General features: G+C 42.2%; 1 protein-coding gene across 8 annotated transcripts in view; it reads left to right on the top strand.

Annotated features, from left to right (window-relative positions):
* Positions 1 to 26,955, top strand: part of TSPAN4 (tetraspanin 4) — a 455,141-nt gene extending 428,186 nt beyond the window's left edge. For all 8 annotated transcript variants that reach the window (XM_086748154.1, XM_086748153.1, XM_086748157.1 and 5 more), the window contains 4 exons: positions 8,791 to 8,892; positions 17,196 to 17,327; positions 19,001 to 19,084; positions 22,219 to 26,955. In XM_086748154.1, coding sequence (XP_086604280.1) covers positions 8,791 to 8,892; positions 17,196 to 17,327; positions 19,001 to 19,084; positions 22,219 to 22,287 — 387 coding nt within the window. In that variant the 3' untranslated portion in view covers positions 22,288 to 26,955. The remainder of the gene's footprint in view (positions 1 to 8,790; positions 8,893 to 17,195; positions 17,328 to 19,000; positions 19,085 to 22,218) is intronic.
* The last annotated feature ends 1,035 nt before the right edge of the window (positions 26,956 to 27,990 follow it).

The following is a 27,990-nucleotide window of genomic DNA, read 5'->3' as shown; positions in this document are numbered from 1 at the left end:
ACATGGGATTTCAATACATGAGCGTAGTTCAGGAGTCTTTACACCCTGGCACAGGTGCGGTCCTGTTGCCCCTAGAGATCAAGGCAAAATTACCACTTACTGGGACATGCAGGAAAGGAATGACTCGTTCAGGACCATGTCTGGGAAAAGACAATTCAAGTGAGCAGGAGGGATGGCACAGGAAGGAGACGGGGGCTTTGAGGATAGGTTGTGAAATCTGCGGGACACGAGGCTGCTGCGTCAAGACAGAGGAGCATCGCTGAGAGCAGCAGCTGGTGAGGTGCATAACTGGAGAAAGGGGATAGAAGCTGTTTTGTGTCAGTCATCTTTGGAGCAAGCATATGGAGAAAACCTAATACAAAGGAAGCTTCATTCTGGAAAAGAAATTACGATGTTAGGTCATGATGGCACCCAGCTTCGCTGGTGTCACTGCTATTGACGATGTTAGTATTATCTTTTCCCAACCAGCTTTATAATCTGAAGAAGAGCTTATTTATGTGTAAACAAAAGGTTTCTTCTATGGAATCAGCATAAGATGTGTCCTGACTGCTGTATAAATAATTAGATGTGTCACAAAAACCGTTTGTTCACTCACCTGAAATTCCTTCAACATACTGGTGAGGCTTTTGTCATTCAAAATGCTTAATGTCCAAAAAGAATTGACTTAATATCCTGGTATTTAATTTTCCTTTTGTATATGTAATTTATTTTATTTTACCTGCCTAGTTATACCCACCCTTTCCCCATGTTTGCTACAGCATTCAAACTCCTTTGAGACAAGAAGCAGCAAGCCAAGAATTCGTGTTTAAAGTTTTTATTCCTAGGTTCACTAAAAAGAAACAAGATTTGGGTTTTTTTAAGGACTGTCTCATTGGGAAGTGCCCGTGCACAGGGTGCCATACAAGACAGAGAGCAGGATGTACGCATCCTCCTCAATAAGCAGCCAGCTGTGCTATTGGCTTAATTCTGTATGCAAGCAAAGAATGTGCATAGCTGCACCTTAACATTTGAGCCCGTGTCTCTGGGCTGGTTATGATGTACTTTATTGAAACAAGCTTGGGGACTGGCTGCACAAGTTATTCAGCTGCTGCTGTGCATAAGAACAAGTTAGATGGCAGCGGCCTCTCTGGCTACAGAAAACATTTTCTTTATATGGAACAATTATAAAATGCCTGTCTCTCCCTTGGACTTTAAAGGACTCATTTGGACAAAATTAGGTGCAGTTTGCTGAAAACATTGGATTTTGCTCTTGCATGAAAAATTTTGAGTTGCAGAGCCTAGTGACATGACAGACTTATGATCTCTTGTTTAAAACAAAGCGGCGCTAAAGCTGCTCTTGGGATTCATTGGCATTTTAATAGGATGACTAGAGTGAGAATGTTTCAGTGGCTCTTTTCTTGCAGACTCAGCTATCTGCCGTGTCAGGTGCCTTGACCCTCTCAGGTTAGTAACTCCATTCCTTGTCTAGGATTCTGTACAGTGCTTCACATCCCAGGTTTGTTTTGGTATTCAAATAACTACTCCAAATTATATTATTAATTCTATGGCATGAGTGGAGTCAGGGTATTCCTATTTTACAAATAGTAACCTGAAACACAAGAGAAACAGTCACGTTTCAAGTCTGCGTAGGACGCCTATGGCACAGCTGAAATGTTTCACCTCAGTTGACCCAAGGCAGCATGTTTCAGAAATGTTCATTCTTCTTCCCGCTCCCAGACCATCTCCCACAATCTTCTGTTCCTGTATTCTCTGCTTTTCCGCTGAAGTTACACAGCCATTGCCAGTGCATCTCTCTTGGTATCAAACACTGCTAGAGCCAATAAGCATTTCAGCTAACTTACTGAAGTTTGGAAGATCCGTAAAATGTTTGACTCCTGATGCAGGCTTTTTGCAGTCAAACTAGGAAAAGAGAATTCACTAAGCAAGTTGTTTGCTGTGTTTAAGGAAGCAATTAGAAAAAAAATGTTAAGTCCTGGAGTTGTTTCACATTTGGGGGTGAAGTGAGGAAGAGGGGTTCCCACAGAGGTGAGCAAACTGTCCTGGAGATGCTGCGTAACATCGATGACACTGACAAGAAATTAGTATATTGTCCCTTAACTGCCAAACCTCAGCAAAATTCATGCAATTTCTCTGACTTACTAAAATCTCACAATATTTCTATTTGTAGGCAGATGATATAAGGAAGATTTCAGTGGTGAGGGTATACATACTGCTCTCAGCTTCTTATAGACAGGCTTGAGGACATCTCATTTAAAACAAGCCTTACCTGTTGGTGCAATCAATCTCATCTCTTCTTAGCAGGCAAGAGGGCTCCCACAAATGACCTTATAGATTAGGCTCTTTCTGTTTACATTCGATTTCCCACTCACTGCTATTTGTAGAGAATGATTATCACGACGTTAAATTAAAAGTTTTGCCTGGTGGGAAACTATTGGATATTTTGTTATTTTCTTACAGCCTCTCCTGCTCTGGTGGAGAGGCAGAGGCAGGGGAAGCAATCACCAGAAAGGTCAGGAATATTTACTTACCGATATTGAAACACTGTTGAGAGGCTTTGTCCAGTTTCGGGGGTTTGTTGGGTGGAATTTTTGCTTGTGGTGTGGTAGGGAAGCACTGAGGCTTGAAATTAAAAGTCTCCATTCGCCTGCAGGTTAGAAAGCTGGCGACGCTGCTGGCATTCTCTGGCCTTTGCCTAAAGGCTATGCCAGCATCTAAGTGACATCTCATACTGCCAGCAAGTTGAAAAGGAGTTAATAAAGATCTCCTCAAGAGCCTTCTTTTGGCCTTTCTTCCAGAGAGCATTACAGCAAAGCCACCTTCCCTCTCAGTGTGCTGGCACAGTGGAAGGACATTGGCTCTTCAGTAGTGGTATAGCTTCAGTTTAATCCAAATCTTGCATCATATAAGCCATAAATATTGATAATAGCTGTGTTCTGCACAGATGCAGCTTTCTTCTTTGCCCGAAAATTTTTGCTCCAAAGCATTTCCTCCTCCTTATCAGCAGCAAAATTACAGGACTGGGCTTCGCAGGAAGCAGTACTTGTCTCCTGTTTCATGCCTTGACGGTAAGCAGATAAACTCCAAAGCCTTTCATTTAGACAGAGAGTGAGAGAGCTGTCAAACCATCCCCAGGAACCGAGACGGCTTCTGCAATCCCCCATCTGTAATGCTGACATGGAAATAATTATGAGCCTTGCTGGGTTTTTGCGGTGCAGAATGTTTATGTAGTGCTTTCAGCGTGTCTGTGTCTGTGCTAAGCAGGGTTTTTGTTGTTGCTGCTGTTACACGGTTTTTATCCCAGCCTCAATTATTCCTAGGTTGTCTTATTCAAGGAGGCAAGGCGGAGTGTGACAGCTCTTGGTCCTCTTGAAGGATGCTGGTTTCTGTAGCTGGGTTTGTCAGCCAGCCAGCCACAATTCTGCTTGAAGGCTCCGGATTTCCGAAGCAATGAGGGGACAAAGCTGACAAGTAAAACAAGCCTTACGTGTAAATTGCTACAGCTTAAGTAGATGTCTCAAGGGCAAATGTATTAAGAAGGAACCATTTTTTAATTTGGCCTGAATTTATATACAGGCTTAAGTAAGATTTTTTTAAGGGATGTTTTGTCACAGTTGTAAATTACATGAGGCTCAGATAGATCCCTGCCCGTTCTCTCTCACTGCATCAGCTGTTTCCAGCCACTTTTCCTGACCTCTGTGGCAGTTTCTCTCCAGTCCTGCTGCATCTCTTGTAGCTTTCTCTTCTCCAGTTCAAACACTGAGTTTCCTTCATTACCTGAAAATCTCTGCACATGACTTGTCTACCTTAAAGTAGTATATATATTTTTAGAAAGTCTTTTTACTAGAACAAGGAGAGATTTAAGAGCCAGATTAAGGCCTAATGGAAGTCAGTGAGAAATTATTTCTGCTCATAGCAGCTGGAACAGGATCTTACCATAGATAAAGTGCTGGTAGTATACATGCTCCACTCTAAGAAGTGGCTCTCTGGCAGTTGTGGATTGTAGTGGATTACCACACTAAGCACCAGGACATGTTTAACTTCTGTTGGTGGAAACACCACTGGAATCTGATGGCACTGATAAGCACGTTCAAGCCTCCAGTGTGTCTGAAGCCAGAAGTCATAGGAATTGACATGGATGGGGCACCAGCATGACGCTTACTCCTCTCATCTGTTGGCCAATGAATCCCAAGGAGGAAGAGAATTTTTCTCTGCTTCACTTCCAGATTGATAAAAGGTTCTTACTGCCTAACCTTTCAGAAACTGTTCCTTCTGAGGAAGTCTCTGGTATTCCACATAACTTAAAATAGGCGTCTCATTTAGAGTAACAGTTTGCCTGCTGAGAGTTGCTATTATGCTTCATTGTGCTCCTTCACTAGATAGAGTTGTGCTTTGTGGAGGGCTTAGCTTGCGTATGGGAGAACGGAGGAGATTCAAACTGCAGAACATTTAATATAGTACTTGCAGTCCCTCTTTTGCCATGGACATTTTGCCTGGTTGAGAACTGGTAGCACAGAGACAAACAAGAGAAGCTGACAGATTGGTGAATGCTGGGTGGGATCCTTTGTCAGGAGACGTGATTAATCGCTGTGGTACTGCAGCATTTAATTTTCAGAAAGATCATTTTCTGAAAAACTCAAATTGAAGGCAGAAGAGACAGCTGGGGATGTTTTGTGAGTTTTCATTTAAATAAATTATACAACTAGAATAAAGGCACATTGAAAAGTTCCTGCTATTCTAAAAATGTTTTGGGAGGAAGCAAAGTTGAGGTTAACAGAATGACCTGGAGGAGCATTTGCCACCTATGCTCCACAAATAGATGTTGAGTTGTACTTATCCCTCTCTGGTCAAAGCCAGTAGGAATCATATGTCTAGAGCTTCAAGGAGTGCTTCAATTAGGGGGAAAAATACCCATCTTATAACTTTGTACAGAGGTTATTCAAGCAGAGGTCAATGTGCTTTTAACAGGACTGCAGGTAGACACTGAACTCCTTGCAGCCTGAAGGAGAGAAGTCATCTGAGCTCTTGGAATTGCAAGGCTACTTCTGCATCAAGAGTGATTCATTCATGCAAGACAACACCTTAATAAAAAAGGCTCTATGTAACTGGCTGGAAACAGGGGAGACACAGACGGTGGGGGACTTCATGCTGGTACCTCAGCTGCAGGCACAAGTGACAGGAGACCAAAGGCCGATTCCTGCTTCCCCTGTCTCCTGGTGCCAAAGGGCCACAGACTCAGTTCTGCTGGACAGGGTTATTTCTGGGTGATGCTGAAGACCTCTTTGACCCTAGCTAAGCAAACAGGACAGTGTGGATGCTTTAAGGAGCAGCTCTCTGAAAAAGATGTTTTAAATCAACTGCTCTTCAGAGACTGGCACTCTTCAGTGTATTTACAGCACGCTTGGTTAGAATATTAGTTAGAAACTTCAGCAAAGGAGAACTATGTAAAATCCTACATTTACACTCACCCAACTAAATACAAAGCTCTGTATGTGTATATTTATATAAAACTGTGTGAGATTTCCAGGTACCTTCCCGTGGCAGTGGACACATGAAACAAAAAAAAAAAGTGAAGAAATGTGGAGATGGTGTTTCACAGCACATGTACGCCTCTTTCAAATTTCCAACTTGTATAGGGATGAGAGAGAGAAGGAAATGAGACACACACATGGTGTGGGATTATCAAGAGCTTATATCCTCTTCCAAGCAAGATGCAAACCAGCACTTTGTTTTTAAACTAACAAATAATAATGGATCATACAGTGTTCATGACTTGATGTTGAGGGACTTATGTTGAGGCTTTTTGAAATAGTGAGAATATTTGAATAGTGAGAGAACTGGTCTGCTTTCTTGAGCAATGCTCTGCTGTTTACTCAGTTTCTGAACTATGGAATTCTGTTCCCAGTTGTGTTCCCAGTACAAAGATCTTGCACCCTTTGTGCAGGGAGAAGTGGTTAATTTTATGAGGAGGGGAGGGCTTGCTTTCATTTTGCCTCAGCAAGTTGCTTGCTAGTGCATCTTCTCCAGGTAAAAGGAAGAGCAGGAATGCTTGGTGAGGCAATCTCTTGACATCATGTGTACTAACAAAATGTTGTTCCTGATCTTGAAGTACTTTCTAAATGTTGGTTGTAAGTTATTAAATTATCATTAAGTTATTATTAAGCTATTATTGTTGTTGTTGTTGATCTCAAAGAGGACATGAAGGTTCCATTAACAACGGCAGCCTGTGAGCCCTGGTAAAAAGGATTATCATGCTGAGCCACTGCATTGGGTGGAGAGCAAAATTTGAGTGAGGAAATGCAAACTTTGCCTTTTGCATCCTTTTGGTAGCATGGCATTTGCCCTTCAGATAAGCATCACTGTTTCATTTGACCTTATCTCCTCTGTTCCAGATTAGTGGTGATGTGAACTGTAGGCTGATGCATAGCGCTCTCACTTTACAGGGCAGTTCTTCTCAGGTGTGATAAATTAATGTTCCAAATAGACCTTTCTCTTTGCCTTCAAGGCCACAGATCTACTAGCACATTTCTGTCTCCACCTGCCCTCAGCTATGCTGTTTCTCTTCACCTCTCTCCCATTCTGAACAAGAATTAGTTTTTCAACAATTAATTACCTCCCTGCCTCTGTAGCACACTAACTAAATCTCAAAGCCTCTCTCAGACCAGCAACACTACCGTGCCCTTCCATCCTGATTGATGGCTGTGCTCGAGACCGCAGCAGGTCCAGTTGAGACACAGGGAGCTGAGGATTAGCGAAGAGCTGAAACCCAGTTCAATCTAATTCTTAAATGAATGCTAGGAATCCCCCTCACATATAAGTTCATCATTGATTGCCTGTAATTTTCTCAACTAATTCCAAATTTAATGATAGCTTTCAGCGCTGGATTTCTCTTCTAATTAATGTACCAGGGACTATGTATAATCTCTGTGTAAAGTCAAAAGCAGTCAAAACCCTCCTCAGCTGGAATGACTACTGTCAGAGGGGCAGGCACTAGAGAATACACCGTGCCTGTTTGTTATCCGATATGGAAGAGACTATCTCCCTGAAGCAAGTTGTGAACTTAATTTTGGTTTTCTTTTTGACTGCTGCAGCAGAAAGATGTCAGAGTGGCACTGTGTTTTGCAGTCAGATTTATAGCAGATTGATGGGGAAGAAAATGGGACAGCTCGGCTCACCCTTCTTGTTGTACCTCTGATGTCAAACAGACTGCTAACGTTGGCACCCAGGGGAGCGGGATGAGTACGGGCATATTTGAGCAGCACTGTTCAGTGCTTTTCATTTACAGTAGAACAACCGTGAATATCCATTTATTATTTGCTTCCTTCTTTGCATTTTCTTGATCCTCTGGAAGTGTGTATGTATGGTTAGACTGGGAGAGAGGCACCTGCAGTCATTTTGGATACTACCTGGTGGTGACCAGTGGATCCAACAATAGCCTGCTTTACCAGCAGAGACTCTCAATAAGAAAGCACCATCTTTGATTGCAAAAGCCTCTAAAACAGAACCTTGTACTTTCATTAAATCAACAAAAATGCATTTATTGGAGAGCAGCTCCATTTAGTAACTAAATTCTTAAATCCTCTCTGTCGTGAATTTTGGATAGCTCATTCCCTGCTGCTTCAATATAACTTTGTCCATCCTGCTGTAAGAAGTGGGGTACCCTGGCCGATATAATGAATACAATTCAGAGCATCAGTACAATGTCAGTGCCACTGTTGTTCTCTGTGATGGTTGAGCCCAAATTACCACACAGTTTCTCACTCACCCTTCCCCTCCCCAGTGGGATGGGGGAGAGAGTTGGGAAGGAAGGAGAACTCCTGGGTTGAGATGAAGACAGTTTACTAAAATAACAAAGGAAAATTGCAATAATAACAGAATATAAGGATACTAAAATATACAAAATAAACAACGTATGTTTTCTCACTACCTGATGTCCCAATGACCGATACAGCCCGTCCCGAGCAGGGATCACAGAAACGAAACCGAGCGGCAAGCAAAGGAGCAAAAGGGAGCCAGCAAAGTAGAGGGAACGATGCCAGCAAATGAGCAGGAAAGATGGATGCCAGGAAGGCAGATACCCACCCTGGCCAATCCCCACTTATATACTGAGCATGACGTTTATGGCATGGAATACTCTTTTTGGCCAGTTTGGGTCAATTATTCTGTCCGTCTTTCTCCCAGCTTCCCACATCTGCAAATTAGCGAGACTTGGAAAGCGGGGCGGTGTCCTTGGTGTCATTCACAACAACTCATATCATCAGGGTGTTTATCTACATTCTTCATACACGAAATCCAAAACACACTGGCTACTGAGAGGAAAATTAACTCCATCCCTGCTGAAACCAGGACAATCTCCCAGGAAGCATATGGAAGATGCTGAGGGGTACTTGGTCCCAACTGAAGACATTAGGTTAAAAGAAAATGCTGTGGGTAGATGAATATTTTCATATATAAGCCTCATTTGCAAAAAAAAAAATGAGTGATTAAACTGAATCCAGTCTTTCTCTGTAGTACTTTAGTGGTTGCGTGAGAAGGGAAAAGATGTTCTGGAGGTCTGTGATGGAAAACATGATCATTTATCTCAGAACAGGGACTCCTCGTGTTCTTTACGAAATGCAGATGCCTGTGACAGATACCAGCTCTACTGGAGAAAGGCTTTAGGAAATGTCAGATAAATTTTTATTCATTTCAGTGTAGGACTGTTGTTCAGCATCTCCCTGCTCTGTGCACTTTGGGTCTGAAATGTGGTACTCAGCAAATTTTGAAGTTTATGTCTTTCATTGTTGATTTTAGATTGACAAGTATGCTCAGCGGGACCTGAAGAAAGGGCTTCATTTGTATGGGACAGATGGAAATATTGGCCTAACTAATGCATGGAGCATCATTCAAACAGATGTAAGTTTAACTTTTTTTTAATCCTTCTTCTTTACCTCTGGGTTCTGTAACATTACATCATGGGTGTGAACCTAATTAAACCTCGCGATCCCAAGCCAATCTCTTCCTCCCACCCAGTCAGCACATTAGCGACTAAACTCTCTGGTTTTTTTTAACAAATGGTAATTTTCTTTATTTCTTCTTTGACCAGGATAGCTTATTTCTTTTAAAAATGTATAGTGTGTTGACACCTAAATATCATATAGTTCTGTGCTGTGTGAAGGAGATGATCAGGCAGGAAACCAGAAGTACCTTCTCTGTAAATTCAAAGGGACCGCTGATGTTGGAATGAAGAGCAATGGCGTAGTAACAAAGAAACACTTCCACACCTTTTCATTTCTGTCCTGTCTCCTTTTGTTGCTATTGTTGGTTTCCACTAGCGTAGTAAAAATGGAAACTGGCCGTGGTGCTTACAACCTCCTCCTACAGTCAATACGTTTTTCCCAGCAGAATTCCATCATCCTCCATCACAGATGGGCTGGGAATGCTTTTTGCTATGTTGCCATCACTGTTGCATTCTTCTGATTCTCTGACAGCACTCTGCCAGTGTTTGTCTCTTAAGGAGTGTTGAATGCTACAGGTGGCTTCCTCCTTTTGCCCTTGTCTGGCTTGGTGAGGAAGCACCATTGCTGACAGTTCAGGTTTATTAGCTCTGTCCTTCTCTTTGCGTATTCAATTTAACCAGTTCTCTTGGGGATGATCTTTCTGATATGATTTTCTCTGCTTCTCCATGAGGAAAAAGTGCTCCAACTTTTCTTCTGCTTTAGCACTTGTTCTGCCTTGACTTCAGTATAAAAAATCCTGCATAGCTTTCTCAGATTCTCCTCCAGAGATGCTAGCATGGTACACAGACAGGCAGGGCTTTAGTCTTGCCTTGTCAGAAACTGTCTTAAATCAGCCAAACATGATAACCTCTCCCAGTGCTTCCAAGGTTATATGAACTATTTGTGATGATGGATGGGCTACCTACCACATTCTGATACAATAAACCTGCGCATTTACCCTTTACTTCCTCTGTTTGGGCTAAAATCCTGAACATCTTTCAGTCTGGGAATGTCAAGATTCACATACACTCTTCTGAACTATACAAGATAACAGGAGTGACGGGCTGCTAAGAAAAGGACTGAGAAATTAAAAATTTGAGGTCACTAACAGAACAAAAGAACTGGTTGGCCAAACTCCACATGCATCTTTGGGGCTGCGGGAGCTGTCTGTATTGAGTGCAGTAGGTTGACAGCAGCAGTACTGTGTGTGAAAGACAAACAGCTCACGTCCAGCAAACGAGCTTTCCAGTCCAGCATCCTAACAACTGCGCGTAGAAGGCTCTAATGTCATTGCTTATATCAAACAGTATGAGAAGTTTCGCTGTTTTACACTAACTTAAGTCTGCTTAGTAAAAATATAGTAAAAACTACTAATATTAAGATGTTTGGAGTAAATATTAATCTGGTTTCAGTGACACTCCAAGAACTGTTAAAAGCATACAGCAAAGATGGGGGGGAAAGCATTATTTGGAGGAGTTATGGGATATAAACCCTGTGCTTCTGCTCCCCTTTCTGTAAAATAGGTGTAACAACATATACTATGTCTGGTTCAGCTAGTCACATTTTTTCAAGATGTTCACAAGTTGGATTGGATTCAGAAAAGATGTAAAAGAATAATGAGAATTTTGGAAATTTAAATTATGGTGAAAACTTTAAAAAGCTTTATATAACCAAGAAAAATGAAGTAGGGATGTGATTGCAGTCCTTAAAAAGAGAGCAGGAAGTGAAAAGGGTTTTGAAAGAAAAGGGCTCTGTAATTGATCCAGGAGCTAAAAACTCAAGATACAGATGTCTGATGGTAGGATGCCATTCTACAGCAGGATGGTAGATTCTTTTTCTGTAAAGTGAAGGTTTTTTGTCTCAAAGAAATGGTCTTGTTCAGTGACAAGCTTGGGTTTGAGGCAGGACTCAATAGTCTGTGGTCTGTGTAGTGCTACAGAAGGTGCTCGATTGTCTTAATGATTCCTTTAGCCTTGAAACCTGTTACAGTTTAAAGAGCATCTTAGAAGTTTCACATGAAACTAATGTTAGTTAGGTCTTAGAAGCCCAAAAAATAACGGGAAAGTGCCATCTTGCAAGCCATGTACAGTCAGGTTACATCACTGTCTTTTCTAACATGACAGCTATGAAATTACCATGCGCTGTCTTGGCAGCACCGTAGCGTTAAAGTCTCCATGCTTTCCATGCTGGGCACTGAGGAGAAAAGCAAAGAGCTCCCACAGATCCATTTTTACTGCTCTGCATAATTGGTTTTCACATGTATCTTTCAAAACTATTTAGGAATAGAGTGCTGCAGTGGTGCAGAGAAGGCAATCCCAGCATGGTTAATTATGTAAAACACTTTGCAGTTGAATAGCGCTATGTAAATGCCAAGTATTATTTTTTGTGTTTGGTAATAATCGTTATTCCTTGCATCCCTAATCAGTAGAGTGTAATCACTGATAGGAGGATTAGGACAATACAGGGCACTTTCTGAAAGGAGAGTCCCAGCCCAGGCTTGCTTTTGCATTCTGGCTCCTAAGAGACAGCTCTCAAAACCTCCCACATTAGAAGTAACCACGTTGCTATATAGGACAGTGTCTCAGCAGACATCGGTCATTGCTTGAGCTATGGGCCGTGTCTGTATGTGCATGGGAAACAGCAGCCTCAGAAAAAAAGCATGATGTGAAAAACATGACAGTAGCAGAAATCGTAATGTGTCCTTCTCCCTCTGTCTCTCTGAATTCACACTCCTTTCTTTGCAGAAGTATTTTTCAGATTTTGAGCAGAAGGATGGCCCCATGGTTGAAGTAGTAGGCTCAGACATGAGGGATCTGAGCTCTGGCAGAGTTCTTCATTTCTCCTACTGTTAGCTTAGATAGAGAACATCCCCACCCTGAGTTCACCAAGTACAACTGTGTATGGCAACTTTTGCCTAAAGAAGGGGGGGGGGAAGTTTTTCCTGAAACAGAACCCCATTTAGATGGCATTTCATTTCTGTAGGACTGGCTGGTGACAAATCGGAGGAGAGTTTTGACTGGGAGTGTGGACACCCAGTGCGCACACAGTGACTTGTGAATGATGATTACTGTATTTCTTCCTCAAGTGTGAAAGGCCTGAGCACCTTTTTTTTAGGGGGGGCTTTCAGCTTCAGAGAAGCTGAAGCCTTTGTGCCTTGAGAAATGGCTTTCCTCTTTTTAATGAAACATGCAATTCCTAAGTAACTGGGAACAATTTAAAAACAGAGTTTGTCAGGCCCGTCTTCAAGGAGGAAGGTGTAGTTTTGGTCCGTGACTGACCGATCTCTTCAGATTACCGATAAAGGAGTTGGGCTGAGCTGCACACGTGCAGTGCATGTTAGAGGAAAAGCACCAGCCTCATTGTGTAGTCGTATTAAGACTCTAGGTCAGGGAGCTGTTTCAAATTAGAACATTTTATTGATTTCTTTTTAATACCTTCAGCTAACCAAAATCACAACCTTTCTCAATGGTGTTTCAAACCTTAAAAGGATCAGAAACACAGGCAGGTGACTTTTGCGTGTCTTGACTGAAGAGTGTGAAAGCGTACAGCGATTATAAACATTACTAAAATTCTAATAGTTGAGGATGTAAGTTACCCTGAACTGCATTACACGCCTTACCAACCAGGACTGGTTAAAGTTACAGGTGGAGATCATTAGGAAATGAGAAATAGGCATTAATTTTTAAAATGTTGCTTCATCCCCACCATCTTTGTGATCAATATTTGAACACTTCTCCTTTTAACTAACCAGGCAGTAATCCGAGAGGCATCCAGCAAACGCATTAGCTTCACTAAAGTGAGCAAATTCAGCTCCCTTTTCCTGCTGTGTGGTGTCTTTCATGTCTACTTAGGCCACTGTAACTGAGAACAAAATTTGACCCATCTCCCTCTACCCCGGTCATTGATTCTGTTAGATCAAACCAGGCTTTAGGATTACTGCTGAAGTAATCCAAACCACCCATTAAACATGATTTTAGAATAGAACTCTCTTATTCACCACTTTTTACAGTGATGGAGGAAAAAGGCATGTTTTGTCCCTAGTTCTCTGTCACATTCGCAAAACTGGAAAACCAGGAATTGCTGAAACCTGTCTGCAACACAGTTTGGGTGTCTGTTTATTTTCCTGAACCCTATCCCAGCCTGGCTGATTTTGCAGGAATTTGGTAAAGAAAATAAAGCCTGCTTGGCCTTGAATACTGGAATTGCCTGTAAAATACGTACAAGAATCCAACTCGTTACATTTCTACTGCATGAAGATAGAACTTTGTGTTTAACATTAATTACCAGCCCCAGCCACCTCATGCTACAGCAGCAATTACTTGTTAACACAAAAATAAAGCTGTTTGCAAGCAGCGTTGCATTCCATAAACGCAGCACAAAGACCTCAGTGCTGTTTGGTGCTGCTTGGCTGGGAAAAGCGCTCCTCAGCAGCTCCTCAGCAGCGTGACCTTTGCCTGCAGCATCACGTTGAGCAGCCCGTGCGTGTCCTGAGCTCTTGGGAACTGACGAGCCGCTTCAGAGCCCCATGGGTAACCAAGATGGGAATGATTTATGTCTCTTTAACAAGGGAGGGAAAAAATGTGTTTTGACACCTTGGGAGACAGAGCCTCCCGTGTGAAATGTGAAACAAACAGCAGCGTATCATCAGTATTCCTGGAAATGTTCAGCAGCAGGAGCCTAGATACTCAGAGGCATTTGACCAGGTTTTGCTTGTTTGAACAACTCTGCCAAACTCCGCACGAGTGCCCCCAGAACTACTACCCAATTGTCACCTCATGTTGTAAGTACCCACATTTGTTCATGTGGGCAGGTACAATGGCATCTAATCACGCGTGCTCCTTCCCAGCTGCAGGCCCTAGAATCGTGACCTGAGGTGTCCAAGTCAAGGTGTCTTAAAGTTATTGCTATTCAAGACAGTAGCTGACATTTTCTACAGATTATCCACTTTTAAAGTGTATAAGTCTGGGTACCCCAACATAAGCACTGTTAGTTTGTAATTGGTTCTAAAAAAACCTAAGCGTGTTGTTTCCTGTTGAAACTAGGAACAGAACTAATCAGTTAGGCAACCTTGTCTGATTTTATCACTGAACTAGTGAGGGGAGCCACCCAGGACTGTAAATGTGACCACAAAACGAGTGCGGCTGTAGCAAGAATCAAGTCTGCGGTTGCTTCGTGGCAGTCAGGCAGTTTAACTTTCTGGCATTGGCAGAACATCGGCCTTTGTGGAAGAACATAAAGTCTGGTAAAACTGGCTACAACAAACTGCTGGTGACAGAAATTATCCTTCCTGTGACCTGAGCTTTCTCCATTCCCCAAGGGGGGCACTGTCTCCAGCTATCCTTGCTCAGAAACCTTGTAAATTTTAGAAAGAGAACATTGCCCTCAAATCTAAGAGGACTCTCAAAAAATCCTCTTGTTTTGCTATCTGTGCTCAGTATTCCCCTTTCTTCTAATAATCCCTCATCTCCCTCAAGAGTTTGGCTACTTATTGTTCAGCTTCATGCACAACAGATAAATCAGTCTCTTGTCACATGACCCAAAGTCACTCCCATACTCTCTCTTCTCTACCTGGGCCTCCATAATGAGGTCTCTGAGTTTACTGAGCTCTCAGTTTATGTCTTTTTGGCTTCTAGCTGGACCCCTTTGCTGAATCTGTACTGCTGACCCATTCAGTGCCACTGCTGCTTGTGTCCTTGGTTTTGCCTCTTTGACGCGCCGCTATGGATCAGTGCCTCTGCTCCTGATGCCGTTCACCTGACTTGGTCTTCACTGACCACTGCTCGCTCACTTGCTGGTGCGCTCTCTGGTCTCTGTGGTGTTAGTACGCTTCTGTGTTCCTTACCTCCCCTCCTTTAGGATTGTGCATCATCCACTGCTTAATTCCATCGCTTGTCCTTTCTTTATCTTCCAAAGACATGACATGTCTTACAGTTATAGTTTCAGATGTTATTTCTTCCAGTCCTGAAACTATTGATCCTCATGCCATTACTTCATTCGTTTTTATCCCTGATCTTTTATTTCTCCTGTTGCTGGGAGTACCTTGTCTGCCAGCAGTGGCAGGCAAGCGTCAATGTGTAATCCTCTGCCCTTGTACAATACGCAGAGGATCTGCGTGGGCAGGCCATGTGTGTCCAACTGCAGCTTGTCTTTGCAACTGCATCCCCTCCTATTCCCACCTTCCAGCTTACCGGGAAATTTCATTCTTTGGAGTCCCAACCCTAGATCATGGCCTAGCCACCTTCTGCTTTGCAGGCTCCGTAGGAACAGCTGTCCTCAACACTGTTAGTGAGCCCTTCACTACAAAACCCGTACTTCATCTCCTTAGTTGGTCAAGCTTTGACACCCTCAGGCATGCAGTATTACAGAGAGAGGGGGTTCAGTCTTGATTTATGCAAACTTGTGTCACTTGTGTTTGGCCGGAACATCACTCAAATGTCTCAGCCCTTACAGTTGCGCTCTCTATTTCGCAGATGAGCTACATTTTCAAGGCTTGCTATTTACAAGCTGTCACTTCTCACTGCCTATCAAAGAGCTGCCTCCAGACTCTAATGATGACAGCCTGCAAGACCTTCTTGTTAGATTTCTGGATAAACCAGCTTTCCTCAAATGCATGCCATGTGTTCTGTGCCGCTCCTATCCGCTTTTGGGACCTGTTATGCATGGAGCTCGTGTCTTGTGTGCAGGAACACAGAGGAAAAAAAGAAAGTCTCAAACTTTTTTTACTTTCAAGTCAGTTTGTAGAAAATGAAACCTGTAAACTCACAAATCAAACAGTTGCAAGGTAAGGATTGATTCTTGCCATGGACCAAGTCAGAATTCTGAGCAGAACCTTGAGGGGGATAGATGTTAGTCTGGGAAAGCTTTCTGACTTGCTTGACAGAAGAAAAACAGTGCTGTGAGCACTGAAACGTCTCTATTGCAGACTGATTTCTGCGAGTGCTTGAAGCAACATACGTTGTGTAACGCGTGACACCTCTGCCCTCTATTGGTCTTGAACGGTGGATCTTGGGTGTGCAACAAGACCTGAACACAAACCTCCGTGCCAGTACTCTATAGCTGTTATATTCACAGGGAAAATTCTCCCTCAGGGCAGTGTAAACATCAGGATCTGAATTAGGTCCTTGGTCCTGGTGGTGTAGGTGTCTGCATGATTATGAGTCTATCAGAAACAAGAGGAATGATCTCTATAAGGATGTGAAAAATACCTTACATGCTTATATAAAATCACATTTTAAAAATAAGATCTTGGCAAGTCATTTTGGGGCTAAGTAGGTGGCTGGCATAGCCTTGAAAAAGTGTGAAGTACTTCCAATAGCAGAGAGCAGTTCTGCAGCCTAGTGTTGTCTTGTTTTACTCATTAGCGGTAAAGTGTCTAAATACCGACAAATTTGTACTTTTGAGTTAGCACAGGAGTGACAGATGGCGTATACATCTATATGGTAATGAGGCTTAGCTCCTGTTGCATCACAGGAATACACCGGTTCCCAGCGGGGGAAGATGGTCACAGAGCCGTTCCCTGGTAGGCTGGTACCCTGTGGTAGGTACATTTCCTGGACCTTTCGTCCTCCTACCAATGTCGAACAAACCTTCTGATTTAGCTCTAGCGTAGTCATTGTACGCTGCCTCGGTGGATGCAGACACTTAAAGCACCACTGTTCAGCAGCATCAGATGATGACATTAAGGAACTGCACCGTAGAGAGAAGATGAGTAAATAAATCTTTTACTGACTGACAAAGACTTTCAAAGGTGATCAGTAATTAACAGCTTAGAGAAAAAATTACCCTGTTAACTTCAATCATGATTTCAGAAGTAGTGTGCCATAGAGATCTGAGTATCTTCATCTCCAGGGTGCTGTATCTATATCTTAAATAATTTTTCTCCTGACAACAGGCTGCAAACGATTGTTATAATCCTGCTCAGTCACATCAACTCTTAACCTCAGTAGTTGGCTGGGGTTGTCCTGTTTCAGCTCCTGCTGTGTCTGGCCACTGCAAAGAGGTGCCTTTGCTTCTTGTATCAACAGTAGCTACATGCAAGACCATATTTAAACATATATTGGTGGGGTAAAGCTGAGGAAACACTGTATTTCTTTAAAATTTGAAGCCCCTGCTGGTGTAATTGAAATGCCCTGAATGCCTCCAGCTCCAGGAGAGCGTAGGCAGAATGAGCAGAAGTCAGTGACAGATCATATGGTATCGTCTCGGTTCTTCTCTTTCCAGTTCAGGTGCTGTGGAGTCTCCAACTACACTGACTGGTTCGAAGTGTACAATACAACCCGGGTGCCGGACTCCTGCTGCTTAGAATTCAGCGAGAACTGTGGCCTCCATTCCCCAGGGACCTGGTGGAAAGCGGTGAGTAGCTCTCCAGCAGCAGCTGCCTTGCAGCCCAGGTGAAGGGCAGGCAGCTAGTCATTGGCAGGGCTGTACAGATGATCAAAGTATGTTGTACCCTTACTCTTCTTTAATCAGAAGGTTTCAGAAGGCTCATGTTGAGCTGTGGCTTTTGACCTCCAGTGAAACTGCCAATTTAATTATTTCTACGAGCTGAAGGCTTTCCTTTCAGTAGGCTCTTAGTAAATGTTTCACATTGCAGACAAGTACCTTCCAACACTGATCCAGAGCACAGTCTAGCTAGAGCTAGCTAGGAAGTGACAGGATTGTCCTTTTTAATGTCCCACCTGCTGGAGCCAGGTAGCAATAAAGGCAAATGACACGCCCACCCACCCACACCCCTCCCCTGGAGCAGCAGCCATGGCTTATTGTGGTCCAGGCAAGAGGACTGTGTGAGCCTGGAGCTTTACTCATTGTCATCACAAACCATTAGAAGCAAAACTTCCTTATAATTCCACTTTTTTCAGTTGGCCTTACTCCACACCCCTCCTGGGTAATTGCACTACTTGTAATTAGCACAAAGAATTGCTGAGCTAATTTCAGAGAAGAATTTAGGCTCTGTCTGTCTGCTCTAGAAAGATCTTCCTGAGGACATTGTAGGGAAATTATCCCATGGAGTTTTGAATTCGATTACAGGCAAGTGCAGAAACTCATTGCAAAAAAAAAAAAAAAAACGCTGCTGGCAATTCAGTGGAACAGTTCTGTCTCCTGCTGGGCAGTGGAAGCCCCCTTCCAGTTAGATTTCATACGTACGGACTGGCACTGGCAGAGGCTGAGTTCCAACCAAACATGGCTCCCTTCTACTTTTCAAGTAGCTGAAAGTCAAATTTTGAATTTAAAGTTCTTCTGTTTTATTTGGGTTACCAAGATGATCCATGCAGGTTAACACCATGACTTCTGGTGAGCATCAGTAGTTTTTCCTTTATACATTTGTGAAAGCCACTACCTGAAGGCTGAGTGATTCTTGGCCACGTACATTTACAAGACAAAGAGCACAATATTTGCACAAGGTTGTCTTACAGACAGACATTATTTATTATTTACACATTATTTAAAGAAGGATTTCACTGGGACCAATTCTACCCTCCCCAAAACTGGGCCAGGGACATCAGGTTACAGTTACCGCGGAATTTAAAGCAGGAAGAAAATAACGGAAGAGTGTCTACACTGCAATTTGAAGTGATGGAAAATGGTATGTACTAGGCCCATGTGCAGCAGGAGTGGCTACTGAGCAGCTCTCACTGGATCTTTTGGATTTGATATACGTATATTGTAATAAATAGTTTTTTTCCTGAAACATGGAGAAAATGAAAGGCTCATTCTGAACTTCTAAGTGCTTGTAGTTGGTTTTCAGAGGGCAGAGAGAGCCCAAATCCACTGCTTGTTTATTTTTAGTTACTGGCCCAATTTATATGGAGCAGTACTCATGCAGCATTTTGGAGGTGCACTTTTTTGTGAAATTACAATTAGTACTCCATGCTCAAGCTTCAACCCAGAAATACACCGTGGTTGCACCAATGCTGAAATGATAATCCAGGCTCCATAGCAGCTTAGTCTGATCTGACTCTTTCCTGTCTGTATATATAGAGCTCTGTGTTTATGGCTAATACAATATTCTGGGGGTTTTTTTCCAGCCTTGCTATGAAACAGTGAAAATATGGCTCCAGGAAAACTTACTAGCAGTGGGAATCTTTGGATTGTGCACAGCTATGGTACAGGTACAGTTTAATAACAGTTTTTCAAATCCTAATTAACCATAACTAAATAAGTAACGGTAGATCCAGATATACTTTGTCCAAGCCTGTTTTAATAATTCTAAATTTTGTATCATGTTGGAGTAAAACTTGGCAAGATGTCTTTAACTAAATTAAAAGAAGTACTATATACAAGGTACAGAACTAGGAATGTGGCACACATTTTCTATTTTATGATGCACTGCCAAGAGCAAGCACTTTACCAAATGGTTTATCTAAGGCTTAGACTGGATACTGCTCAGTGGAGAGGTCGTCCCCATTATTCAAAGACAGACACAGGGGAAAGCTGTGCTGGAGCTCAGGCTGTTTCAGCTATGTATCAGCTCTCTGTTTATGGCCCAAAGTCCCATTCCTGAATGCAGTGAAGAGGGAGCTTTAGTTTCCAGCTCCACCTCTCCCTCTCACATAAGCAGAAAGGATGGCAGCGCTAAGCTAATTAATACCGTGTAACTTCAGATTAACCCATAATTTAAAAAAAAATTTTGCATAGTATACCACTAGCAGCAGCAAGAGAGAGCCTGGGATCAAAATTCCACTCATGTTCCCACTAAGGTCACATTAGCCAGAATGGCCCATATCTCAGTCTCTTCTCATATGTCACATATTGGCTGCACCTTACGAATGCAAGTGCCTAACTCCTCGTAGGCCAAAAATCAGTAGAGTTTTGGATTGGGTGGTTAGGCGGTTTTTTTGTTTGGTTGGTTTGGTTTTTTAACCAGTATAGTAAGCAGGTATGCTTGGGAAAAAAAGATAAGCAGAAGACCATATGGCAGAGAGACAGTGTAAGACTGGAAGATTGATTGAGAGCAGCCCTGAGGAGAATGACTTGGGGGTACTGGTGGACGAGAAGCTCCACATGAGCAGGCAGTGCACGCTTGCAGCACAGAAAGCCAACTGCATCCTGGGCTACATCAAAAGAGACATGGCCAGCAGGTCAAGGGAGGTGATGCTCTCCCCCTCTACTCTGCGCTTGTGAGACCCCACCTGCAGTACTGTGTCCAGTTCTGGAGCCCCCAACATAAGAAGGACATGGACCAGTTGGAGAATGTCCAGCGGAGGGCCACGAAGATGATAAAAGGGCTGGAGCACCTCTCCTATGAGGACAGGCTGAGAGAGCTGGGGCTGTTCAGCCTGGAGAAGAGGAGGCTCCGGGGAGACCTGATAGCGGTCTTCCAGTACCTCAAGGGGGCCTACAAGAAAAATGGGGAGAGGCTGTTCAGCAGGGCCTGTTGTGACAGGACAAGGGGTAATGGTTTTAAAATAGAGGGGGGGTAGATTTAGATTAGATATTAGGAAAAAATTTTTTACACTGGGGTTGGTGGAACACTGGAAGAGGTTGCCCAGAGAGGTGGTTGATGCCCCATCCCTGGAAACATTCAAGGCCAGGTTGGACGGGGCTCTGAGCAACCTGATCTAGTCAGGGATGTCCCTGCTCCTTGCAGGGGGGTTGGACTAGATGACCTTTAAAGTCACTTCCAACCCTAACTAGTCAGTGATTCTAAGACTGTTGTTACTATATTTTTTAAAAACAGCTTTTGAGCATCTATTCAGAATTTAGGGAGTTTTTAAAAGCTACATTAAAAACCCAGTAGCCCATGTCAGAGTCCTCTTCATAGACCTTGATTATATTTAGGGTATTTAAGAGAATATTATCTTTCTGACAAAAAAAAAAAAAAGACTAGGTTGCAGGTAAGAAAACACTCCAGACAATTAAAAATGCTAATTAACATTCCTAGTAAATGCTGTGAAATACAGAGAAAACACCTGGACACAAAAGATTTTTGGTGTGTCTTCCAGCTTCACTATGTAGTTGAATCTAATTGATGGGGAAAGTTTTGGTGCACTGTCACCTAAAATGAATTTGGCTCCCTCTGTTGTTGCTGTTACAGTGTTGTTCTGGCCCTGAGCACCTGACAGCTTTTGATTTTCATGTTAACAATCTCATAGTTAGACTCATACAGCACATGTGGCAGAAGACTCCTCTTCAGTCACACATGCTCAAAATTATAGAACAGATTCAGCCACGGAGGTTTCATTACGCAGCTGTCCCTGAAGGCAGCGTTCAGGGGATACTTCCAAAAGGCCCGTGCTTACTGTAAAACAGCGCACTAAAGCCTAACAGTGTTATTTCACCGTGGAAGAACAGAAAACAAATAAGATAACAGCTTTATAACAGGGGTTTTTTTTCTTTATTTGTAAAGTAACATGTTATTCATGTACTCTTTCAAAATACTTATTAACAGAAACTACTGTTTATGTAAAGAGTAAATTTGAAGTGGTCAAATTTAGTGCTTAAAATAGAATTCATACAAAAAAAAAGTTTCTACCTGGCAAACCTTTATTTCCATGACAGTTTTTACAGTGGTGTTGCAAAGGAACAGTAACCACTTAGTACATTCATATAAGTACTTCAACTGGAAGGAAAATAAGACTCTCTTCCCCATCCCCTTTTCTGATGAAATAATCTACCAGAGGTGGCACAGCAGGTCAGTAGCTGGGCTGGGAGAGCCAGCACCTCCCTGCTGCTTCTCTTGAATAGGCTGAGTAGAAAGACACATCCATTGTTGATGAGGCATGGATGGTTATGATTAATGCATGGCCAGGCTCCAGCGATTCCCCCACAGGGACCTGTGCACACATACACTTGGAAAAGTAAAGTACAGTAAAGTAAACCACAGCACCCTTTGGGTCAGGGGTGAACCTGATTGTCTTTCAAAGGAACTGCTGCAAAGATAACCACACAGCCCCACAGCTGTGGGTTGCTACTATAAAATATTTCTGAGCAAAAGGCACCCAAACATTTCTTTTCAGTCTACCTCTTTCCAGTGTCTGGTGGCTGCTTTTCGTGAAGAAGTCAGTTCTCCCGTGCTCTTATTGTTCATCCTGTAAAACAGCAATGCATGTAAGGACAAAAGGCAGACAGAAACTAGGAACAGAACAAGGACATGAGCTGGCAGGAAAAGCAATATGTGATGTGTCTTTCTGTGCGTGAACAAAACCAATGTAAGGATGCCTTTCTCTCTCTTTTTTGTTTTTGTTTCAGTAAATAGAGGGTTTTTTACCTACTGAAAAACGATTGTGTTTTTTTTTTCTCTTAGATTCTCGGACTCACCTTTGCAATGACCATGTATTGTCAGGTAGTCAAGGCAGACACCTACTGTGCATAGATACCATTCCCAGTCTTTCTGCTCCTCCTCAAAGGACACAGGAGAAATCTCCTTCATGTTCATTCATCTGACCTTTTTTTTTCCCCCTTTGTACTATAAACTGTGTATAATGCTATCTTTCTGAAGATTTTGTGAATCACCCCACTTTACTGAAGGAGGAAGAAAAGAAAAAGTCAGTACTTGAACTGGCACAGGTAAGAAGCAGCCTTGTCTTTAAACAGAAGAAAACCTCCACAGAGCAATGGTTCCTTTTCCGTCACCTATGGCAAGGCAAAGGAGGCTGCTTGTGAGGGGCTGCTCTGCAAACCGATGGCAGGAAAAGATTGCACTGAGGCAACCTCTGCGAAAGCTGCCAGGTTGCCTTCCCACATTTCACGGTCTGGAAGAGAGGGCATAGAAAATGAGTATTTTTCAGCATGGAAAGAAGGTACAGAGTAGCTACCACTGAATGCAATTGTAATTTTACTACACAGTTTGCACACAACTAAAATGTCAAGATCAAGCAGCCCTGCCTCCAAGTGTCTCAAGAGGATCCTCTTCAGAAATATGTTATTTTAAAGGATTATTTTTAATCTTACGTGCTGCAAAATCAGGCTTTTAATCAGAATCTGTACAGTGAGATCTGGCTGTTAAGGGAAAACAACATTGGACATTGTCTCACTTACTAATTGCCAGCGGCATATAGATGGTTGATTGTGTATGTAATAGATATTACATTCATATACACATACCGTTCTGAAAGGAGGTGAAAATACCCAGCATCTAACCTCAGAAGGAGGGAACCTTTCTATCCCATTTTACATTCCAACTGAAATAACCGAGTATTATTTCTTGTAGGAGGCACTATCACTTACACCTCTGGGAAACAAGTAATTACTTTCAGCTGTATCTTCATTTCAGTAAACAACTTGTGAGTGGGCTCTCTCTGTCATTCTACTATAGTTTTATTTTTTTATCATCCCTATTTCAAGTTAGTCTGCCAAAAAATATCACTCATTTCCACACTTGAAGATCCTTACAGAGCTGTCAGCTGTTCCTTCCCTGAATGTCACCATTTCATTAATTTACTTTGGGGTATCATCATCTGCAGGTATGAGCCTTGCTGAGGAAAAAATCTTTTGCACATTGCTTATTTTTTATGAGAGTTATTAAGACTTCAGATGTTTTTATGCTTAGCTTTTTTTTTTTTTTTTCTTTTTCCCCAGCTGCATGCTTACAACAGCCAAGACACATCAGTCTGTTAGAACTGGAGTCACCTCTCAGTTCTGTTTTTCACACCCGTCTCCATTCACCTGGCTGTTGGCTAGAATATGCCCCACACTTTCTGGAATTAGAAGAAATCAAAATAAAATCTTTCCTTAGCCAGAAAAGAGCCACCAGTTGCCTGATTTCCCCACCCTGCATTGGTAACTGAAGTGATTTACGCAGTAACCTTCTGGGCACACCACCTAGTTGTTAGGCTAAGAATCAAACGTTTCCTGTTCTTCAAAGAAACAATTCCCCATCAGCAACAGCCGCAGATAAAGCACACGTGACAGGGAGAAGCTGAAGCACCCGAGGGAAAGGACACAGCAGGAAACAGGCAAACAGGGCAATGCAGCTGGCCTGCTCCCTGCAGCCAGCCTTTGAGGACCTCTCAGCCACTGACAACAGACCAGAGACAACCATGGTGCCCTGTTGTCCAGAAAGCTCAATGCAGCTATTCTTACTGTGACAGAGTAGGAACACGCATCAAGTTCAGGCAAAAAAAAAAAGTTACCTTTTATTGTTAGTGCTTACAACAGCAGGTCTAAGCTATGAGTGACATTTTGCTTACTTTGATATAAAGGCAATTTCCAGCAGCCAAGCTGGACTCACTGACTCACAGCCTGTTGAACAGTGTCCTTAACACCCGTAAGGAACCCTCTTCTGGACCTGCACCATTGACAAATACTATTCTCACTGCTTAGGTTTGGGGTTTTTTTCCTCTTTGCTGATTTCCTGCAGTCTTCTCACCCTAGGACCCAAACTACTCCATGTTTTGTGGGGAAGTACTTGGGACAGTCTGGTGTGTGAAAGAGCAAGTATCTTCCAAAACCTGACCCCCTCAACTTTATCCATCAACCTCTATCGCCTGGGACATTTGGCTGCGCAGACTGAGTTGAAAGAAATTTATTATTTGTGTGCATTTTGTGTGGCTCCCTAATCACTCGCTATCACAGCAACCTCACCACCATAAAAGGATTTTACTGCCATGCTAACAAGCCTTGACAAATGTTAGCAGACCTCGACCCGAGACAGAGGTTAAACCAAGGAGCTCGCACACAGGCACCCTGTACCCCAAAAGCAAGAGACTTATTCTTGGTGTTACAGTCATCACCACCGTCTCGCTGCTTCCTAAGCCCATGCTGACCTGTCAACAGTCATCGTCAAAGTTCCTTCCTTCCCTCTCTCCACTGTATTCCTTTCTTACCTGCACAGACACAATTCCAGCTTAGGTGTGCCGTTAGTTCTTGCCGTGGTTTATAGGTTGTATACACAGGTGCTCCTGCTGACAGCTCAGAGTTCCCACCACTGAAAAGCAGCATAATAGCGTGATGAATACATTAATAAAACATTGATTTTTAAGAAAGATAAAAGCTAGACAAGTCTATTTGTAGCCATCCCTGCCATCAAAAATTAACACAGAGACAGCAGGCTGATGATGGCTCAGCTGATAAGAGCAAACCGTTGTGCAGAGCTCCCACAGAGGGCAACTCTCAGCAATTTGCCTGCTGGTGTAGGGAGAAGAGCCATCACAAACCCTCATCCTGTGAGTCTCCCAATAACATGTGCTAACCTCAGAGAACACTGATAGACTTCAGCTAAACCTACAGAAGAAACAAAATGAGTAACAGAGACTGAAGACAAGTCACACTTTGTGGTTCCCTCTAATAATTTTCTACAGTTTAGGTGTCTTTACAAAATGATAAACTGCCTCAGTTTCAAAAAATATATATGTATCTATAGAGAGTATAAGCAATACTCTGTAAATCCCAGTCACTGCAACAGAAACATACAGCACTAACTGCTGAAAAGAAGGCAAGAAAAAGAAAAAAAAAAAAAATCAGACCACACATCGCTGCTGCTAATTATTTTTTAAACACTACCCTTACACTGCCAACTGAGATGCTACTGCAACTTGTTTATAATTTGAACTGGACTATTTTCTATATTTGATGTTATTAACTCTCTTCACACAGGCCAAACAGATGTTATGGTGCTTAAAGCATTACCAGCACAATCCAATTTCAAACGTCTGAACATACTGCCTATAACAAGCCTCAGATTTCTCATATTTTCTTTTTAAAAGCCTTTTGTGATATGTAATAGCAACATTTAAAAAAAAAACACACACCAACCAAAAAAAGATAGTTCCATATGATGTATAAAAATTCATGTTGAACTGGTTGATTATAAATACCCTGTAGTACACAAAACCTATTTAAAAGGCTGCTTATATCATACATATGCAGAGCAACACAGGAATCATTCCAATTGCTTCCATTAGTGTTTTCTCACTTTTAGTAAAATCTTTTCTATTTATTACTTTCATTTCTTATCTTTAAATGTGGAGTCGATACATTTAAATTAAAGACAGAACCAAAGGCAACAAAGACATTGAAGGAGAGCACTCCTATTTTATATCATTGCTCTTTCTGCTTAATAACAAGATGTGAAGGCACAGGGCACAGAGCTGGACCTACTGAACTGAACAACATCAGGATTTAGCTTTTAGATCCAGCCCCATATACTTCTGGCTTTTCATCTTCACAATTATAATAGATACACACACACACACATATATATGTATATTTAATAGAATATGTTTTATTTTCCTGTACAGTAATTGTCAGTAGCAGCCAAATCTTATTGCTTGTAAAACAGAATTATTTAGCTCCACATCTTATCATGCACAATCACTGAAATTCACTCCAGTTTCTGTTCGATGACTCCTTCTTTGTTCCTCCCCCTCAAATAAGACAAACCTGTAAAGGTTTCTTCTTCCATTTAATAATTACCATTTGGATGCAGCTTTGTATGGTTACAATATGGAGAGGAATAAACTGCACGGAAGCTGTAAAAATATTTTATCTTGTGTCAGCAATGTGGCTGCTATGCGAAGGCAGCCAAAGCCCTCACTTCTCACCAACTAATTAAGAACTGCACGTGGCTCCTGGCGGCCTCTTCCTCATGCACAGATAGGACAGGAGGTTGTAAGCATGGAGAAGGTCGAAGCCATTCACTTACCCCTTAGCTTCATTGTTGTGCTATAAATGTGGCACCAAAGGTAAGCAACAGAAACGAGCAGTTGACTGTGGCGTTTATTTCAAAGCCAGACCCTTTATTAACTTTGTCTGCAAGGATTCTTGCTAAGTGTGAATGATCCTCATAGATACCAAGTTAGACAATTCACAGTAAGAAAACAAGTCAGGATTTGCCATGGGAAATTTTGTTTGGATTCCTTTCTGAAATCGCCTAGATTGTCACCAGTACCTTACCACAGTGGGCAGGTCTGCTCAGTTCTTTGGATTTTGTTGCCACAACTATAATGATACATTTTTGTGCATTCATATAAAAGAACAAAATTTAAAATATACATTTTATTTTTAAAAAGTTATTAAATATTCTTTAAAGTTTACAACAGAATGTCTTTTGTATTCTTTATAATTGACAACACTACCAGCTACACAGTGAGTATATACATACCCAAAGATGTGCCTGTGTGGAAGTGCGCGCACACACACACAGAGTGTATAAAATTTAAAAAAAATACACAGCATACTTCTTTTTGTCATTTCTCATAACCTGTCTTTGATTTGATCATCCTTATAGCTTTTTTTTTAATTATTATATAAGTGGTTTACCCATTCCCAGGTAAATTTACATCCCTTTCTGCTTCCTCTTAAGCGCAGTCTGAAATGATGTCATGATCTATAGCAATTCAGAACATACTGGGGGACCAGGTTTACTGTGTAAGAAAGAAAATACTTAGACTTGAAACTAGTTATTTTCTGTTTAGAACTTGTCTGTTACTGATAATTTTAAACAAAAGGACTTTTATTTTTCTGATGTAGCTGCTTAGATTCAGAAGTTACATAGAAAACCTTAGAAAATTAACACCAGACTGTGGCAAAATGGAACAACTATGAACTCCTACTATGTCAGGTCAGAAAAAGGTCTGGTGCACCAGGTATCTTGTCTGAAGTCATGTCCAACGCTGCCTTTTTCAATACTTTTCAATTATTTACTGTACCCTCCAGGTCAAACAGCTTCACAAGTGAAATTGCCTCTAACCTGGCTGCATTCTGAACACCACCACAGGCATACTATTGAAAGCGTAAGGGTAGACGTGGCCTAAAGCGGAGACTCAGAGGTTTTAGAGGTTGTTGCAGAAAAGGTCATAAAGGATAACCCAAACCTTTGACGGAAGTTTCTTAAAGCTCCCTCAGTTCAGTAGGCACATTCATACTACTTGAATTTTCTTCATCCCATTGACTGTACCAGATGTGCCTTTACTCCCTTTCTGACTTCATGAAACTCCACGGCAGACTTACATTGTGGCAGTGAATTTCACAATTTACAGGCTGACAGAGTTGGGGTTTTTCAGCCTGGAGAAGTGGCCTTCCAGCACCTAAAGCGGGGCTAAAGGAAAGACAGGGAGAAACTCTTCAGTAAGGCCTG

This window comes from Chlamydotis macqueenii, chromosome 5 (genome assembly GCF_036417535.1).
Source record: "Chlamydotis macqueenii isolate bChlMac1 chromosome 5, bChlMac1.mat, whole genome shotgun sequence".
Classification (NCBI taxonomy): domain Eukaryota; kingdom Metazoa; phylum Chordata; class Aves; order Otidiformes; family Otididae; genus Chlamydotis; species Chlamydotis macqueenii.
Note: the sequence above shows the minus strand (reverse complement) of the source record. Positions and strands in the feature narration are given on the sequence as shown.